A 20,374-nucleotide genomic window follows, 5' to 3' on the forward strand; every position below is an offset into this window, starting at 1 on the left:
CCCCACAACCTTTGAGATAAGAGTTGATATCAGTGATGACACTGCAGAGTTTTGAGATATTGATTCTACCTGTCACATTGTTTGGATCTTGGATGTTAGGAGCTCAAACTTTGGTCAGTGGGAGTTTTGCCAGTGAGTTCTGTGGAACTGGAGCTTGCCAGTTGCTCACTATATAAAGAGAAGAGGCAGAGACGGTGAAAGACAGAGAGGGAGATGCAGCCAACAAATCTCTCTCTTGCTGCTTCTCAGAGATAAGTCAGCAGCACTGAGGGGGGCTGAAGGTAAGAGATTTTGGGCTGTTCTCTATGTTTCAATAGCTGCTGCTTATTTAAAGGCCAGAGGAATGTAGGAATTGCTGCACTGGATCAGAATCATGGTCCATCTTCCGCTCCCGATGGACAAATACACCTCTACCCCGATATAACACTGTCTTTGGGAGCCAAAAAATCTTACCACGTTATAGGTGAAACTGCGTTATATCGAACTTGCTTTGATCCACCAGAGTGCGCAGCCCCACCCCCCCAGCACTACTTTACTACCTTATATCCTAATTTGTGTTATATCGGGTGGCGTTATATCGGGGTAGAGGTGTATGCCATAACTGGCCTGTGGGGGAAATTTCATCCTAGCCCCAGTTAGAGAGTAGCTCCCCAATGCTCTGACCAATAAGGTGCCGGTATCCTTTATATAATTTTGATCCCAACTAGTTTGACTGTGGAAGGTCTTGTTGATATCCAGTACTACTCAATACTTTCCCTTCGTGATCTTTCTGTCTTAGGTACGTATGTGGCCCCCGTTACTACAGTATTGGAGCACCTCACAATGTAGTTATTCTCACGACACACCTGGGAGGTGGGAAACTGGTATTAGCCCCATTTTACAGACACCAAACTGCAAGCCAGAGAGATTAAGCAGCTGGGCGGTGTGATTCCCAGCTTGGGGTGACACACCCGCCCTCACTCTGCTTGACCCAGTGTGCTAAAAGTAGCGTTGTGGTGGTGGCCTAGCTGCCCATGTCCAATCCTGCCCAACCCCCTGGATCAGTACTCTGGCAACTAGCCCATTCCAGTGGCCACGCTGCTATTTTAGCAGAGCTAGTGTGTGTACGTCTATCAGAGTCGGGAGTTACATCTCTGAGCTGCTGTGTGGACATATCCTAAGTGACTTGCCCCAGGTCACAGAGGAAGTCTTTGGCAGGGCAGGTACATGAGTCTATTAAGACCCAGGTTAATACCCTAAGCCAGTGGTCCCCAACCTTTTTGTCTGGCGGGCACCAGAAATGCTGCCAAATTTCTGCGGGGTTTTGGTGGTGACGCCTCTCGATGACGTCACTTGTCGGCGGCAAGTGGCATCATCAAGAGGCATTGGTGCCAAATTTCTGCAGCGCTTTGGCGGCGACGCCTCTCGATGACGTTACTTGCCACTGACAAGTGACGTAATCGAGAGGTGTCACCACCGAAACACCGCAGAAATTCGGTGGCATTTCAGCGGATGCTCCACCGCCGGCCAGGATGTGGGTGCATTTAGATGCCCCCGTGGAGGCCGCACTGCATTGGGGACCCCTGCCCTAAGCACTGGAGCATCCTTCCTCTCAATAACCATGAAAAAAATGTATTTCTTTTTATCACTTGTCAGTCTGTTGCTATTTGATTTCAAGGGTGTCAAGGGTGTTACAGACAGAAGAAGAAACAATGGTCTCAAGTTGCAGTGGTGGGGCATCTAGGTTGGATATTAGGAAACACTATTTCACTAGGAGGGTGGTGAAGCACTGGAATGGGTTCCCTAGGGAGATGGTGGAATCTCCTTCCTTAGAGATTTTTAAGACTCGGCTTGACAAGGCCCTGGCTGGGATGATTTAATTGGGGGTGGTCCTGCTTTGAGCAGGGGGTTGGGAGGGATAACTCAGTGGTATGAGCATTGACCTGCTAAACCCAAGGTTGTGAATTCAATCCTTGAGGGGGCCATTTGGGGAACTGGGGTAAAAATCTTCAGATTGGTCCTGCTTTGAGCAGGGGGTTGGACTAGATACCTCCTGAGGTCCCTTCCAACCCTATGATTCTGTGACACCAGCATTCCCCAAGTTTTCCTAGATGCATTGGCTGACACTCAGCTAGACAGAGGCAAGGTGGGTGAGGTGATATCTTTTATTGGACCAACTTCTCTTCCTGGAAGGGACAAGCTTCGCAGGAAAGGTAACCAGAGTATCCAAGCTCAATACAAGGAGGGAGAGACTGGTAAGCATAAGGAGTTAACACATGTTGCAAGAAACCACTTGAAATCAAACAGACAATTACCACCTGGCAGGCATAGGACAAAGGAGGGTTAGTAAGTTACAAATTGTTGTAATGAGCCATAAAACCAGTGTCTCTGCTGAGTGCCTAGCACAGTTATGGATTTAAATTGCCAGGCTCATTTTTTGAAGACATCGTGTGGGTTTGCTTTGAGGACAAGGCCTGAGAGCTCAGTTTGGAGAAATCTTTCTTGAATGGCCTCTTCTGGCTTTCAGGCAACTTCCCAGACTTGTCAAGCTCATCATCAGAAGCAAACTCCCCACGGAGCTGGACATCCCAACTCAACATGGCACCAGCACTTGCCAGAATAACAGATGCAAACCCTGCAGACATATCTCCACTACTACAGTGATCAATAGAGCCCTGAAAATCCATGGATATCCACAGATATCTGCATCCGTGGATGCTGATAGCCACGGACCATTTTTGTGGATAGTGGATCGGATGCATATACCACTGTGCAGGGCTCTACTCACCAGCGCCTGGCTCAGGCAGCCTGAGGGGCGCAGTACACTCAGGGCTGGCAGCAGCAGCCAGTGGCTGGGGCTGGGCGGCAGGTCAGAGTTGGGGCTGTCCAGCACCCACTTGCCGTCCAGCAGCGCAGAACCTTGGGCAGCACCAGAATCCCTAACATGGCCCGGCTGGCATCACTGGCTGCACTCCCAGTCCTGGATCCTGCCTGCTGGCTCCTGGGCAGTAGGGCCCACCCCTACCCATGGGGATTGGACTGGGCGGGGCCCTAGCACCCCACCCCTCTGCCCCACTGTGATGCAACACGCACTGCTGTTGCCATGTGCCATCGCTTGCGAGCCCCCAAGAGCAGCACGTGATGCAGTGCCCCTTCCCCCAAGTTCCCCCTTCATGCTGCCCCTTTTCCTCAAGACCCCGACCCCGCACTGCCCCTTACCCCTAATCCCTACCCTCGTGCTGCCTCTTCCCTGCAAGATCCCGCCCGCCCCACTATCTCCCTTCCCTCCTCACCCCTCTTCCCCCCACATCGCTAGCCCTTGTGAGACGTCTTGCTGCTGTGGGTGCAGATGCAGATACAGGTAGAAGATGGCTAGCAGATCACAGGTTAGATTATGGGTTGATCCTGGTGGATGCGGATCAGATGCGGATCCACAATTTTGTATCCGTGCAGGCCTCTAATGATCAACACCCCGCACAACACACCTTTCAATTTTTGTGGATCCTACACATTCCTGTTACAACCTGTGGTGTACCCAGAGGTGGATTAAGATTTATTGGGGCCCTGGGCACAAAGAACATTTGGGCCCCCCACCCCACCCCCACCCCTTGAAGCCCTGCCCCTTGTCCCACCCTTATCCCCCCAAAGCCCCACCCCCTGGCCTGGCCAGAAGCCGGGCCACTCTGGAGAGTCCTGGACCCTCTACTTTCCCTGGGTGGTACACTCTGGAGGGCAGGGACATGGGCTGGGGGCTGCTTTTGGGCACCCCTGTCCCCCACCCAGGGCAGATGGTGGGTCCAGGGCTCCCCACAGCTGCCAGGGTCCTCGGGTGGCTTTTGCTACAGCCTAAAGTGACTATGCATCTGGTTTTGGCTGGGACAGTCCCCTTTTTAAGCCCTTCCCAGATGTCCTGACTTTTTTTTGGCAAAACTGGGCATTTGTCCCATTTGCTCTTGCCAATTGATCATCAGCTGGCAAGAGCAAATGGGACAAATGCCCACTTTTGCCAAAAGGGGGCTGGTGGGGTGAGCGGGGGTGGGGGGACTGGGGCTGGGGTGAGCAGGTGGGTCTTGTTCAGTCCCGCACGGTGGTAGAGGGGGGCTTGGGCCAGCTCTGCATGGGGGAGGGAAGAAGGGCTCAGGCCAGCTCCACGTGGTGGGGGAGAGGGACTCGGGCCAGCTCCATGGTGGGGTGGGAAGAGGGGCTTGGGCCAGTGGCTTGGCCAGCTCCATGCAGGGGGACGGCGGAGGAATACAGTCACTGGGCTCCGGCTTTCAGACTGGCCAAGGGGCAGGGCCTCATGGGGAAGAGGATTGGCAGGGTGGCAGGGTCCCAGTGGAAAAGGAAGAGCAGGGGTTGGAGCCCTGAGGGAAGAGGAGAATCAGGGCAGTGGGGCCCCAGGGGGAAAGGAGGAGCAGGGGGTGGAGCCCCTTAAACATAGTATGGGATTGTTATAAGCACCTTGATGCTAAAGTCCTTGTAGATGTATCTTAATATTCAGTAAAGGTGCAAACAAGTTTGTAACAACCTAATAAAACAGTTACAAGAATTTTATGAATATCTGTTTGTACCTCAATATTGAGGTCTCTCCCCTACACCACTAACCTACACTATTGCTGTGTGATATACTTGTCAGAACACTTCTGTCAACGTTTCACAAATGTGACACAACATGTGTTTGTGTTCTAAATAAATTGCTTTTAAAAAACCCTAAGGTAATTCCCACCAAAATCTTTGTTAAGCTACTTCAGTGGTTACAGATAGATAACAAATACATTTAACCAACATTATTGGTGGAGCTGGTTAAAATTATTTTTAAATTCCAAATGTTTATATATTTCATGGTTTTTTTTCCAGCCAACTTCAGTGATTAGAATGTTTATAGTTATGAACGAGCCGGTGAAAGATTTACTCACTCAAAGAGTCACTATGCTGCACTCTTTGTATATAATGCACAGGCCTGGAAGCTTCTGTTCACATTTCACAAAGGTACACAAAATGTAGCTGTGTTCTTAATTAATTTCCGATGTATTTTTGTTCTGTTTTTAGCCATGGGGTTCGCAAATATCATCCTGCACCTCTGGGCCTGGATATTCATGCTATGGAGTGAGTATTCAACAATATCACAGACATTTGTATGTCTTTCCATATAAAGTATCAGAGGGGTAGCCGTGTTAGTCTGGTTCTGTAGAAGCAGCAAAGAATCCTGTGGCACCTTATAGACTAACAGATGTTTTGCAGCATGAGCTTTCGTGGGTGAATACCCACTTCTTCGGATGCAAGCAGTGGAAATTTCCAGGGGCAGGTGTGTATATATAAGCCAGCAAGAAGCAGGCTAGAGATAACGAGGTTAGATCAATCAGGGAGGATGGGGCCCTGTTCCAGCAGCTGAGGTGTGAAAACCAAGGGAGGAGAAACTGGTTCTGTAATTGGCAAGCCATTCACAGTCTTTGTTTAGTCCTAAACTGATGGTGTTAAATTTGCAAATGAATTGGAGCTCAGCAGTTTCTCTCTGGAGTCTGGTCCTAAAGTTTTTTTGCTGGAGGATGGCCACCTTAAACAAAGGACTAAACAAAGACTGTGAATGGCTTGCCAATTACAGAACCAGTTTCTCCTCCCTTGGTTTTCACACCTCAGCTGCTGGAACATCCTCCCTGATTGATCTAACCTCGTTATCTCTAGCCTGCTTCTTGCTGGCTTATATATACACACCTGCCCCTGGAAATTTCCACTGCTTGCATCCGAAGAAGTGGGTATTCACCCACGAAAGCTCATGCTGCAAAACATCTGTTAGTCTATAAGGTGCCACAGGATTCTTTGCTGCTTTCCATATAAACTCTCTCTGCGTGAAGTTCAGCCTTTTCATGTCAGTTATTCCTCCTGAGTTTTGTGATGAAGCAGGTGGAACTAGCAATGAACCCAAAACTTCAAGCAAAGCTCACCCAGAGCCATAGATTTTGCCTTGTCTCTTTCCACATGATATCACAAATTGGCTAAAAACTCATAGAAATTCATCACAGAGATGACTAGACATAAGAACAGCCATACTGGGTTAGATGAATGGTCCCTCTAGCCCAGTATCCTCTCTTCTGACAGTAGCTGGTGCCAGATGCTTCAGAGGGAGTAAACAGAACAGGGCAATTTACTGAGTGATCCATCCCCTGTCCTTCAATCCCAGCTTCTGGCAGTCAGAGGTTTAGGGACACCCAGAGCACAGGGTTATGTCTTTGACCATCTTGGCCAATAGGCACTGAGGGACCTATCCTCCATGAACTTATCTAGTTCTTTATTGAACCCTGTTATACTTTTGACCCCTGGCAACAAGTTCTACAGGTTGACTGTGCATTGTGTGAAAAAGTACTTCCTTATGTCTGTCTTAAACCCACTGCCTATTCATTTTATTGGGTCGCTTCTGGTTTGTGTATTTTATGAAGGGGTCAATAACACTTCCTCCTTCACCTTTCTCCTTCCAGTCATGATTTTATAGACCTCTATCATATCACCCCCTTAGTCATCTCAGTCCCAGTTTTTTACTCTCTCCTCATATGGAAGTTGTTCCATACACCTCATCGTTTTTGTTGCCCTTCTCTGTACTTTTACCAATTCTCATATACCATTTTTGGAATGGGATGACCAGAACTGCACACAGTATGCAAGGTGTGGGCATACCAGGGCTTTATATAGTGGCATTATGTTATTTTTGGTCTTACTATCTATCCCTTTCCTAATGGCTCCTAACCTTCTGTTAGATTTTTTGACTGCTGCTGCACATTGACTAGATGTTTTCAGAGAATTATTTCCAATGACTCCAAGGTCTCTTTCTCGAGTGGTAACAGCTAATTTAGACCCCATCATTTTATATATATAATTGGGATTATGTTTTCCAGTGTGCATTACTTTGCATTTTTCAACATTGAATTTCATCTGCATTTTCTTGTCCAGTCACCCAGTTTTGTGAGATCTCTTTGTAACTCTTGCATCTGACGAAGTGGGTATTCACCCACGAAAGCGCATGCTCCAAAACGTCTGTTAGTCTATAAGGTGCCACAGGATTCTTTGCTGCTTTTACAGATCCAGACTAACACGGCTACCCCTCTGATATTTGTAACTCTTTGCAGTCAACTTTGAACATAACTATTTTGAGTAATTTTGTATCATCTTCAAATTTTGCTACCTCGCTGTTACTCCTTTTTCCAGATCATTTATGAACATGTTGAACAGCACTTGGGTAACCCCACTCCATCTCTTCCCCAACTATGAAAACTGACTGTTTATTACTACCCTTTGTTTCCTATCTTTTAACCCCCTTACTGATCCATGAGAGGACCTTCCCTTTTATCCCATGACTGTTTACTTTGCTTAAGAGCTTTTGGTGAGAGACCTTGTCAAAGGCTTTCTGAATGTCCAAGTACCCTGTATCCACTGGATCACCCTTGTCCACAGGTTTGTTGACCCCCTCAAAGAATTTTAATAGATTGATGAGGCATGATTTCCTTTGTAAGAAGCTGTGTCACTCTTCTCCAACATATAATGTTCATCTATGTATCTGATAATTCTGTACTTTACTATAGCATCAACCAATTTGCCCAGTACTGAAGTTAGTCTGACCAGGCTGTAATTGCCAGGATTACGTCTGGAGCCTTTTAAAAAAATTGGCATCACATTGGCTATCCACCAGTAATCTTGTACAGAGGCTGATTTAAGCTATAGGTTACATACAATGGTTAGTAGTTCTGCAGTTTCATATTTAAGTTCTTTCAGAATTCTTGGATGATACCATCTGGTCCTGGTGACTTATTACTGTTTGATTTAGCAGTTTGTTCCATAACCTCCTGTGTGTGGTGTTATGTCCATCTAGTGGCACTGAGACTACTTAGAGAATAATGAGTCTGCTTTACAGCCTGAGCTAAGAGCTAGCTGACTTTTAGCTCATGCAGTAGAGGCTCGTGTCTTTAGCTCCAGAGGTCCCAGGTTCAATCCAACCTGCCACCAACCGGGGTCTGTGGGCGTTACATCTTCTCTAGTGACACCTCAATCTGGGAGAGTTCCTCAGATTTATCACCTAAAAAGAATGGCTTAGGTGTGGGAATCTCCCCTATACCATCAGCAGTGAAGACTGATGTAAGTAATTCATTTAGCTTCTCTACAATAGCCTGGTCTTTCTTGAGTGCTCCTTTAGCACCTTGATCATCCACTGATTGTTTGGCAGGCTTCATGGCCAGCTGTTCTTCAAATTCTTTTTTGGCCTGTCTAATTATACTTTTATACTTGACTTGCCAGAGTCTATGCTCTCTTCTATTTTCCTCAGTAGAACTCAACTTCCAATTTTTAAAGGATGTCTTTTTATCTCTAACTGCTTCTTTCATTCTGCTATATAGCCCTGGTGGCATTTTTGGTCCTCTTACTGTTTTTTTTATTGGGGTATAAATATAGTTTTTGCCTCTATAATGGTGTTTTTAAAAAGTTTGCATGTAGCTTGCAGACATTTCACTGCTGTGACGGTTCCGTTTAATTTCATTTTAACTAACCTCCTCATTTTTATATTGTTTCTCTTTCTGAAGTTAAATGCTACTGTGGTGGGTTTCTCTGGTATTTTACCCCCCAGAAGGATGTTAAATTTAATTTAGTTACTGTTGCTATTGTCAGGCAGTTCAGCTACAGTCACCTTTTGGACCAGATCCTATGCACCACTTAGGACTAAATCAAGAATTGCCTCTCCTTTGTGGATTACATGACTAGCTGCTCTAAGGAGCGGTCATTAACGGTGTTTAGACATTTTATCTCTGCTTTCCATCCTGAGGTGACATGTACCCAGTCAATATGGGGAGAGTTGAAATCCCCCATTTTTATTTGTTTTTCTGTTTTTGTAGCTTCTCTAATCTCCCTGAGCATTTCACAGTCGCCGTCACCAGGTGGTTGGTAGTGTATTCTTACTCCTATTATTCAGCCTGCACTCTTGCCGGGTTTTAATTCGTTTGTTTATTGTTTTGTTTTGTGTTTTTGTTGGTGGGAGGGTGGCCTTTATTGATCTAAGTTTAGATAATGTTTGTTAAGTGTATCTGGTGGTCACAATCCCTCTCTAAACTCATAGACTTTAAGGCCAAAAGGGACCATCATGATCATCTAATCTGACCCATAGGCGCTGACTTCTAGATTGCCCTGGGAATGCTCCACTCCCGCTCCACCTGAGGCCCCGCCCCACTCCATCTCTTCCCCAAATTCCTGCCCTCACTCATCTCTTTTCATCCCCACTCCGCCCCTTCCCCCGAGGCTCCACCCTCACCCTTCCTCTTCCCTCCCCACTCCACCCCCTCCTCGAGGCCCCTCGCCCACTCACCACTCCACCCTTGCCCCTCCTTGAGCTGCCAAACAGCTTGTGGCCAAACTGCTGTGGCCTGTGGGTTCTGAGTACTGACTATTTTTTCTGTGGGTGCTCCAGCCCCAGAGCAACCACTGAGCCAGTGCCTATGACCTCCTACACATCGTAGGTCACAAAATTTCACCCACCCACTCCTGTAATAGACCCAGAACCCGTTACTGGAGTCCTCAAATCATGATTTAAAGATTTCAAGTCACAGAGAAACCACCATTTACTTTAGTTTAAAGCAGCAAGTGACCATTGCCACATGCTGCAACGGAACATGAACCCTCCCCCCCCAGGTCTCTGCCAATCTGACTGGGGGAAAATTCCTTCCCAACCCCAGATATGGTGATCATTTGGACCCTCAGCATGTGGGCAAGACCCACCAGCCAGGCACCTGGGAAAGAATTATTTGTAGTAACTTAGAGCCCTTCCCATCTACCATCCCATCACCAGCCATTGGAGATATTTGCTGTTAGTGTAATGCTGACAGACCCTGGTCGTCAGCAGGCAGGATCAAACTGGGGATCATAGAATATCAGGGTTGGAAGGGACCTCAGGAGGTCATCTAGTCCAACCCCCTGCTCAAAGTAGGACCAATCCCCAACTAAATCAGAACAGGTTTTTGCCCCAGATCCCTAAATCGCACTCTCAAGGATTGAGCTCCCAGTCCTGGGTTTAGCAGGTCAGTACTCAAACCACTGAGCTATCCCGCCTCCCCTAGAGTTTAGTGCATGAGCCTTTACAGTGTGAGCTAAAAGCCAACTCACTGTTAGCTAGGGCTGTAGAGCAGACTCATTTGATCTCTTTCTCTCTCTAAGTAGTCTCAGTGCCACTAGATGGGACAGGACACCACACCATGGAGGTGTGTGGGTTACACTAGCAGTCCCAGATCAGCTAAATGCCATTGTAGGCAGACCCATCATACCATCCCCTCCATCAACTTATCAAATTCAGTCTTGAAGCCATTCCATCTGCCTGTGCCACTGACCTAGTGGGTGATCCTGGCCAAGGCACTGCCTCAGTTTCCCTCGCCATACAGGGAGATGATTATGTCACAGGAAGGGGATGGAATCTTGATGAATGAATGCTCATAAAGTGCTTTGAGATCTCAGAGAGAAGCTGCTAGAGAAGGAGCAAGTTTATTCTCAGAGCTATGCTGGAACCAAAACAGTCAAAGCTGGATATAAACTTTCTCAAGGCTTTGGGCGTGTGTGTTGAGGGGAGGGTTGGTTTGGATCCTTCTCTGTTATTAAATTTAATGAATGCTTGAGTTAATGTGGAATTGCATGAATGTGTTGGCAGTGACGGAGGGCAGGGAGGCAGAGTGGGAAGACTGTTAAAGAGTTTGGTTGACGCTCTGTTTGGTTGAAGGAAATGGTGTGAAGTCCATAAGGGGCTGTAGGACAGAGACACAAGTTTGGGGAGAAGGTGGAAAGTTCAAGGGGGTAGAAATAGACATGAGAGTCATCAACACAGCAGGGACAGGAAAGACCATGGGAGCAGAGGGTATCACCCAAGGGTGTGCCTATTTTCTCAGACACCATGGCAGTGCTCTGAGGCCTTGGTGACAGGCATTCATATAGTCACCTTGACCCAGATTTGTAAAGGTATTTAGGTGTAGCTGCACTCAGCATTGCAACACCTAATTTTTTTAGGAGCCTAAATCTCATTTTCCAAAGCGATTTAGGCACTGAGGGGGGCCAAAATCCCATTGACAGTTGATGGGTTCCTAAGTCCTTAGATCTCTAGGCAATGCTTAAATTTCACCTGTAAAAACCTGGGCCCTAGAGAGCAGAAGGGTGAAATGAAGGTGCTGCACCTCTGGGGAGCAGCAACAGAGAAGCGGAAGGAAGTGGCAAATCATCCACTGAAGATAGTGCCTGATGGAGTGGCTCACAAGGGAGGAAACAAGGAAAAGGAAAAATCATGAATGAGAAGGTCTCAGGAACAAGTATGTGGGGGAACCTGTCCCTTGGGTCCTGGTTTCGTTCCAAGGTGGCACTCCTCTCATTGGAGATGTTGTCAGCTGCTGATTAAAGAACTGCTGTGTACATTTCCTTTTGTTACATGTAGAGGGGATTTGACCTAATCCTTTCAAGGCAGACTCAGACTAGCCTTGCTGATCATAGAATCATAGAATCTCAGGGTTGGAAGAGACCTCAGGAGGTCATCCAGTCCAACCCCCTGCTCAAAGCAGGACCAAACCCAACTAAATCATCCCAGCCAGGGCTTTGTCAAGCCTGACCTTAAAAACCTCTAAGGAAGGAGATTCCACCACCTCCCTAGGTAACCCATTCCAGTGATGAGAGAAGGAAGAGTGATTGGAGATGATTTGATGGAGGACGCTTGTGAAAGAGGCAAAATTGAGAAAACAGGGACAGTGACTCTGCTGGGGGTGGGGGCAAAATGGGACCCAGTTGGGGCCACCACTGCACACAGCACCCCCTGGACCCAGAACTGTGCAGAAGAGAAACCCCCTCCCATTCTGGGGGCAGTAGATGGTGCCTCCTTTCCCGACTTGCCAGAGACTCCAGCTGGTAGGAGCAGCTGCAGAACTAGACAAAGAAGGAACCTTGGGCCAGTAGCTTTGCAGGTGGTCTGGGCTCTGTTCCCAGAGTTGTCACTGACTGTCTGAGTGATCATAGATAAGATACTGAGGTCAACATTTCAGGGGGTAATGGAATGGGATACTGGGCCTCTCGCTTCTAGGGTGCTGGTTCCAACTTGGCCCCAGATTGAAGGGAGGGATTGGCTGGCTCCGGGAATGGAATATGGCGACTTTTACCTCAAGGGCAACATTTTCAGTTTGGCCCCAGGTTCAAGGGATTGGCTGGATCAGAGACAGATTAAAGGGCCTTTCACCTTTCTTGGGCATTGTCAAGACTAATTCCCCACTCTGGCACTTTGAGTGCAGAAGGTGGGGCCTGCAAGGATTTTAAAAATTAATACTGGCCTCTCCAGGCTGGTATTAACCTCCCAAGGTCACAGCTTCTCTCTGACCTTGGATGGGTAGATGCTGCTACCACCCAAGTGCAACCTCACACCCTTTTAAGAACCCAGGAAGGATCACTTGGGAATTCCTTCCTGGGGGGTACCCTCAAGATCTTTCACCCCCCTTCCCGAGAAAAGGTGAGAAAAAAATAAAGGAAATCAGCTGTTGCCACCAGCTTATTAAACAACATATACACAAACCTCTTAGGGACACAAAAATCCAATCCTGTTCTTAAAAAAGGTAAATTTTATTAAAACCAAAAAGAAAGAAAATACATCTGGAACTTAGGCTTTTGCTAGATTTAAAAAGAAACGATTATAAAATTTAAGCATCAAGATAGCTCTCCTGAGGTTCAGCTTAAAGGTTACAAGCAAAACAAAAGCACCTGGGGTTAGCACAGTGGAGTCCACAAGCCAATAAAAAATAAAAGAAATAACCCTAATTGCGTCTTTCTAGACATTCCTGATCTACTTACATATTTGGGTTGTAAAAAGTAGTTCTAGATAAGATCTGATGATTTTCATATCTGGCTTAAAGCTTCTCACAGCATAATTGTTCCCTGTTCCCCTCTTCCCCAGAGAACCACAACACACAGACAAAGGGAAGTTTTTTCCCAATTTTAAAATGTTCTAGCTCTCCCATTGGCTCTTTTGGTTAGGTGCTCACTCCTTTCCTTTTACCTGATGGATTGTTAACCCTTCATAGGTAAAGCAAGTAGAGAACAGCTACTAAGAGGAATTGTATAGCTAACTGGCTGTCCATAGAAGGGAGCTCTCCCCCCCTTTCATTTATCACAGGCATGATTTCATATCTAGCCTCATGTGTGTGTAGGGGGCTGACTGGCTTAGAGGAGTAGGGGAATGGAACTTGGGCAAATAGAAGCCATATATGCAGGTAGTTGACAGAGAGGATCAAACCTTAGACCTTCAGCTAGGGTAGCTACTGAGCATCCCCAGAATACCAGACATGCCGTTACTTCTAGGAATGACATGGGCCCTCCCCTGCTGCCATGATCTGTTATGCACGGTGCATGTGAGTTCACGCTGGCAGGGATGGACTGGTGTGCTCTTCAAAATGGCATCCCCAGTCCGTGATACTGGAGAAAACCATACCTAGCTTTGCCTCAGTACCGGACAGAGGACAAGCCCCAGAGAAACAGAACTGCCTGGCTTCAGACCAGATAAATGGCCTGCTTACCTTCAGTACCAAGAGCACAGGCCTGTACCACTTGAACTCCTTTAGCTGTGAGACAGTAACAGGTCCTGTAGCCTCTGTGACACTAGAGAGAGTCATGAGCATGCATGTTAGGTCAGTCTTATTCTACTAAACTTTGTGAGACATTGGAAATTTGTAAACAGTCTCATGAATGCGAGGCAGTTGTCTGAATACTCAGGAAAAGGAACAATGTTAATGGACTGAGTAGGGTAGAGAGAATGTGATACCTTAAGTCAGGGAAATATCCATGAGTCAGATTATTTCGTTTTCAACCTGCTCTAGCCCCTATCGACATGCCCATGCAGAAGAGTATTTGACAGGTTTCTTAAGACCCAGCTACTGAAATCAATGAATTATAGGAGAATCTCAGCTTCCATTTTTTTTAAAAAAAGTGTTTGTGAATAAAACATTGGAAAAAGTGTGACCTCAGGTTCAGAAAACAGGAGGCAGAGAAACAGAGCACTAAAATTATTTAAAAACAAACCAACTAAAGATCTGAAGTCAAATTTCATGATTTTTTGGAAGGTGACTCATGATTTTTTCATGTTTGGGGTTGGAATACTGCCGTAATAAAGTCTCCATAATAAAATTGATACTGAATAAAAACAGGAGTACTTGTGGCACCTTAGAGACTAACAAATGTATTTGAGCATAAGCTTTCATGGGCTACAGCCCACTTCATAGGATGCATAGAATGGAACATATAGTAAGGAGATATATATACACATACAGAGAACATGAAAAGATGTGAGTTGCCCTACCAACTCTAAGAGGCTAATTAATTAAGAGAAAAAACTTTTGTAGTGATAATCAAGATAGTCCATTTCAGACAGTTTGACAAGAAGGTGTGAGGATATTAACATGGGGAAATAGATTCAATGTGTGTAGTGGCTCAGCCATTCCCAGTCTCTAGTCAAACCTAAATTGATGGTATCTAATTTGCATATTAATTCAAGTTCAGTAGTTTCTCGTTGGAGTCTGTTTTTGAAGCTTTTCTGTTGCAAAATTGCCACCTTTCAGTCTGTTACTGAGTGACCAGAGAGGTTGAAGTGTTCTCCTACTGTTTTTTGAATGTTATGATTCCTGATGTCAGATTTCTGGCCATTTATTCTTTTGTGTAGAGACTTTCCAGTTTGGCCAATGTACATGGCACAGGGGCATTGCTGGCACATGATGGCATATAGCACATCTTCTTGTCAAACTGTGTGTACTGGGCTATCTCGATTACCACCACTAAAGTTTTCCCTCTTACTTAATTGGCTTCTCAGAGTTGGTAAGACAACTCCCACCTTTTCATGCTCTCTGTATGTGTATATCTATCTCCTCACTATATGTTCCATTCTATGCATCCAAAGAAGTGGGCTGTAGCCCATGAAAGCTTATGCTCAAATAAATATGTTAGTCTCTAAGGTGCCACAAGTACTCCTGTTCTTTTTGCGGATACAGACTAACACGGCTGCTACTCTGAAACCAATAAAAACAAACAGAGTGTCTCATAAGGTAGGAGTGGACAGAATTGGGGCAGGGTTTTATGCCTATCTCCTCCGTCTTTCTGTCTCTACAGGTGTTGCTAATATCTCCATCGCAGTGTCACCTGTAGAAATTCCAGATTCCTCTTGCTCAGGCCCCCAAGGGACAGAATTTATCACAGTCTTCATGCAGAATCACTTACCAAGTTATGGCAATAAAGACTTCAAGTTGTTCATCACTGGCTACATCCCTGGGACGTTCGTCACCATCTCAGTAAATAAAGCAGATTTTTTTACTACTGTCACTGCAAATCCAGAACAGACAGTATCTGTGATGATCCCAGCGTTTGTGGAGCTGGCAGGAAGCAACATATTTAATCACACGGTCATCATCCGTGCTGATCATGAGATTTCCATCCTTGCTCTGAACTACAAGGCCTATACGGCTGATACCACTGTAGTGTACCCTGAGGATAAGCTTGGGAGAGAGTACTATGTGGTGACTCCAGTGGGGAATCCAGATGGTCTCGACAAGCAATTTGCTGTAGTAGCCTGGAAGGATCCCACCACTGTTGAAATTTACCTCAAAGGGGCTGTTACTTTCCAAAGAAAAGCCTACACAGCAGGGACAAAACTGGACATCTCACTTGGAGCTTACCAGGCTGTCCAGCTGCAAAGCTGTGATGACTTATCCGGCACCAGGATCGTGTCCCAGAATCCCGTGGCTGTCTATAGTGGACATGTATGTGTTGCAAAGCACACCAAATGTGACTACGTGAGTGAGCAGCTCCTGCCGGTGTCTGTCTGGGGCACCACATTCATTGTACCGCCCTTATCCTTCCAGCCCAATTTTGACCTGGTGTATGTGGCTGCTTCCCAACACACTCGCATTGATTATCAGTCTGGGAGTGCAAGAGCCACAAGGAACCTGGTTGCTGGGCAGGTTGTGACATTTGAAATAAAAGTCTCTAATCCCTTGTACATCTCTGCTAGTGCTGGGATCCAAGTCGCCTTCTTCTGCACTGGTGGGAGCAAAGGGAAAATCGTGTACGATCCCTTCTTCCTGATGATCCCAGATGTCTCTGGCTATTGCCAGACCTATAACATCCATGGACAGGACCTGTTTGAGAACTATGCTATGATTGTAGCCAAGACGGCGGAGACTGCTGATGTTACTATTGATGCGGAACCACTACGGTTTACTGTGTGGATGCCTATTCCAGGCACAGCATATTCTTGGACTACGTACAACTTGGGAAGTGGGTTTAGCAACCACACCATAGAGAACCCCAGCTCCCCATTTGGTGTCCTGAGTGTTGGGATTAAAGAGAAGGCTGGATATGGCTCCACAGCTATTGGTGGTAAGTACAATATATGTGATAGTCAGTCTCACCCTCCCAGCCTGCCTTCCACCTTTCCCTGTTCCCTTCCTTCCCAACCCCTCCATTGGACAACACACCTCTCAGAGTCAAAGGATAGAACCCAGGAGACTTGCCTCTCAGTCCTCATGCTCTGAGCACTAGATCACTGAAAAATAGATACCAAATGTATATTTTGAGACATGACTGAAATATGATTTCTGTGTCCTCTCCTCTAAGTGTATTGTGAAGCTGCAGGGGGTTTCTGGTAAACAAATCCCCTGTGAAGCAGGAGGGAACTGGTCCCCCTTCTCTGCCATGGAGATACATCAATAAAGATCACAAATAAGAAGCATTAAAAGGAAATGGACCAAACCACCCAGACAGTAGCCCCAACCATTCACCTAGATTGCCCAAACTGGTTGTACCATTTTATACTGTTATAGCTAAAGAAACACAACCTCCTAGTGTTGATACAGTTATGTCAGTATAAAAGGTGCTTATCCCAGTGTTGTATCCTTGGGGCAGCCGGTGTAGGAAGCAAATCACTTGAGGCCAGAGAGCAGACAGCTAACCAAAACCTCCATTTTATTTACAGAGACAGAGAGCTCACTCAGCCGGTTGAAACCGGCTGAGCTATCCCTTAATAGTCTAACTCAGTTGCCATAGTAACAAAACCCATGACAACCAAATACACAACATATTCCTCCCCCCTAATAAGAACATCCCCTAAATAAAACACACACTAAACTAGAGAAGGAGGGTAGACTGCCTCCATTCCCGGCTAAACCCTGGGGATTATTTTGCCCCATAACCGTGGGTTCACCCTAACTAAAGATCCAGCCGATGAGGAGGCCTTCTGTCTCTAAGTGGATTACGGCGAACTTCTGGTGTTGTTGCACCCGAAAGTACTAGGGGCTCAGGGTCCGCAGCACGAATAGGTGAGGAGGTGGTATCAGCTCGTGCTGGGCAAAGGGGTATCTCAGCTGCCAGCAGTAATGGAGGAGAACAGTCAGGAACAGGTGACTCATGATTCGGTGTCTCACCAGGAGGGTGAAGTCAGACCCTCAACTGCAGATGGGTCCTGAAGACTGGCATGACCTGGCAACAGCTGATCTACATGTCGCCGCCAGGTAAGATTCTCTGCAGTCCGGACTGTATAGGAAACAGGTCCTGTTTGAGTGATGACTGTGGCTGGGACCCATTTAGCTCTGGAAGTATAATTCCGAGCCAAAACTGGCTGCCCTGGGCTAAAGGTTCGGTCTTTTGCTCTGGGTGCCTGTCTGATGACTTGATATTGCTGCTGATGTTGCACAGTTTGTCTGGGTTCAGAAGGTTTCAGCAGATCAAAGCAAGTGCGCAGCTGTCGTCCCATCATTAGAAAGGCTGGGGAAGCCTGGGTCGTAGCATGAGGTGTGTTTCTATAGGAAAGTGTTGCCGGCTCAAAGAGCCCGAGGCGGAGCAACAGTGGTTCGTTGCCCGGTGTGCGTCGCACTAATTATCACACCAGGGTGGAGAAGCAAAACCAGGTTTATTTGAGCCCCAAATAAGGTGTCAGGGAGAAAAGCATTCTCAAATCCTGCACGCCCGCTCACAGGCGGGGTCCCAACATTTATACCCCCCTTGTTTGTGTAAGCCTTTTGTTCGGTTTTCCCCCTCACCCCTCCCTTCCCAGCAGCAGTTACTTAAAACATTACATTTCAGCGTGTTAGAAAACGTTCTCATCCATAAGCTTATCTGTTGGCCTTCACAGAACAGCACAGACGCATGAAGCCTTCTCCCCCTCTTTCTCCCGCCTTCTCACTACTATTGCTAGTTTAAGCGGAACTGCAGCTATCTGCTAAAAAGCTGACTCTCACAAATTCTGCTTCTAGGCTGTTAGCATGCAGGCTGGTTAAAGTTCACAGCATGTAAGAACTTTGGTTCACTTCAGGCCCAAAGTCACAACTTTGGTTTACTCAGGCCTAGTGGCACCAACAATTCCCCCCTTTGAGAATACTCAACAAACTTTTGGCGAGTTTTCTCAAACTTTAAAAACAAAAAAACAATGAAGCTTTACAGATATATGTACAACTGCTCTTTTGAGCTTAGTTACCCCCAACCCAGGAATGAATGCATGGACAAAAGAGTGGAATGTTCATTTAACAACTAAGGGATTGGGACACTGACTATAAATCAGGTAGGTATACCAAGTGGTTTAATTTCCCAGATGTCTCGGTGAATAATTCAGTCCCACATGCATGCTCCCCATGGACCCAGCAGGATTCGGTATGTGGGAACCACACCCACCCTAACCGGTCCATATGCTTGGAAGGAGCACTGTGAATGTCCCCACTTCCATCCAGAAAGTGTCCAAGTATGTCTTCATGACCACAGATCAGATGGTACTCCTGATGCATCTGTAAGGGCAGTGGGCCAAGTCTGGTCTAGATCCCACTGCAATACCTTCCCAGCCTCAGTGATATGCAATACCATCTCTGTCAGTAACTTCTGGGTCATAGAACTAAGGGCTGAAATGACATGTAACTCACCAACTCCAGCCTGTACTTAAGATAGCTGAGTTTCAAGAATAAGGCTAGTAGCCTTTTCTAGTTGGCCCAATTTCTTATCATGTTCTTGTCTTTTAAGATATTGGCCCTAGCCCACAGGGATCTGCTCAATTCTCTTTCTTTCCAGAGGAAATAACCCAGGCCCTCTGTTGTGCTAATCTAATGGCAGCCCCTTGTGAGCAATCTGGGTATGTAGAAGTGATTTGAAAACTTGATAAAGGCAATGTCATTTAAAATCCAATTAGGGAGGGCAATACATACTGAAGGATTTATCCAAAACACAGGGCACAGCCTGTAGATTAAACCCCAAAAGTCAATTAATACCACATTCCCAATCATGGGTCCCATAAATTTCTTCCTTGCCAGTGTACAATTCTTTGTTTCTTCACCAGGGTCAGTTCTCAATGTCCTTTTAGTCAGGAATTCCTGGACTTTGGCAATGTCAGTGGAGTGAGTGTTTCTTCTTCTTTCCCAAAACAATTGTGGTTTAGCATCCTACAGGGGAGAGGTTGCCAGCACATATCACCCTGTAATAGCTGTGCTTTTTCTAGAAAAGTCTAAAGGCACAGTTGGTCTGTCAGTGGACAAGGGAGAGGTTGTCCAGAAGCTGTCCAGAAGCACAGTAGAACTAGAAGAAAGAATAGGCTAATCATCAATAGGAAAATTCTTCTGATGTGGAGGGGTCTTTTTGCAGTGAGAATCCTGGGTCCAAGCAGTCAGTCTTTGGCACTTCACAGCAGTGTTGGTAGACAGCAGGACTTGGAAAGGGCCTTTCCAGCGAGGAGCCAAGGCAGTCTTTCGTTGATGGATCTTTATGTAGACCCAGTCTTCTGGTTCCTAGGAGTGGTAGGGCTGCTAGGATCTTTGGGTTGTTTCTTCTTTACCAGTGAGAAAAAAAAACCTAACACATTGCATTAGTGTCTTTGCAGATTTTACAAATTTTATAGTTGCATGGGCAAATTTAAGTCCCCCCTTTTTCTGGTTTTTAGCCAAGTAATGGTTCTTATACTTATTAGTGCCAAAGGAAGGGCATCTGGCCACTTTAAGTTTGTCTCAGCACAAATCTTGGCCAGTTTATTTTAGCATGTTAGCTATTATTTTTTCTTCAGTTAACTCATTCTTTTTCCTTTTCCCATTTTTTTCTTTAACCTATAAAGGAAACTTTTACTTATACACCTTTTGTTAACAATAAACACATACACAGTACATTAGTCTATATTATTTAATGTATGCCACATATACCCTTTTACTAAAATAACCTTATTACAGAGCTTTAGAACAACAGGCCAGGACAAGCACACCCACTTTGATGAGTTCACTTAATACAACCTCTAGTCCAATAGCTTCCCACCATCCCCAGCCCTCTGGCTAGAAGTCTGAGGTAGCCAGAAGGATCCCATGCATAATATGGGGAGTGGGTTAACTTTCCATGTCCTTGCTTTCAAAGA

General features: G+C 46.1%; 1 protein-coding gene across 1 annotated transcript in view; it reads left to right on the plus strand.

Moving 5' to 3' along the window:
- The first annotated feature begins 214 nt into the window (after positions 1-214).
- LOC120390527 (IgGFc-binding protein-like) overlaps positions 215-20,374 on the plus strand; it is a 31,693-nt gene continuing 11,533 nt past the window's right edge. The window contains exons 1-3 of the mRNA XM_039513256.1: positions 215-281; positions 5,029-5,085; positions 15,115-16,380. Coding sequence (XP_039369190.1) covers positions 5,031-5,085; positions 15,115-16,380 — 1,321 coding nt within the window. The 5' untranslated portion in view covers positions 215-281; positions 5,029-5,030. The remainder of the gene's footprint in view (positions 282-5,028; positions 5,086-15,114; positions 16,381-20,374) is intronic.

Source organism: Mauremys reevesii, linkage group 24 (genome assembly GCF_016161935.1).
Source record: "Mauremys reevesii isolate NIE-2019 linkage group 24, ASM1616193v1, whole genome shotgun sequence".
NCBI lineage: Eukaryota > Metazoa > Chordata > Testudines > Geoemydidae > Mauremys > Mauremys reevesii.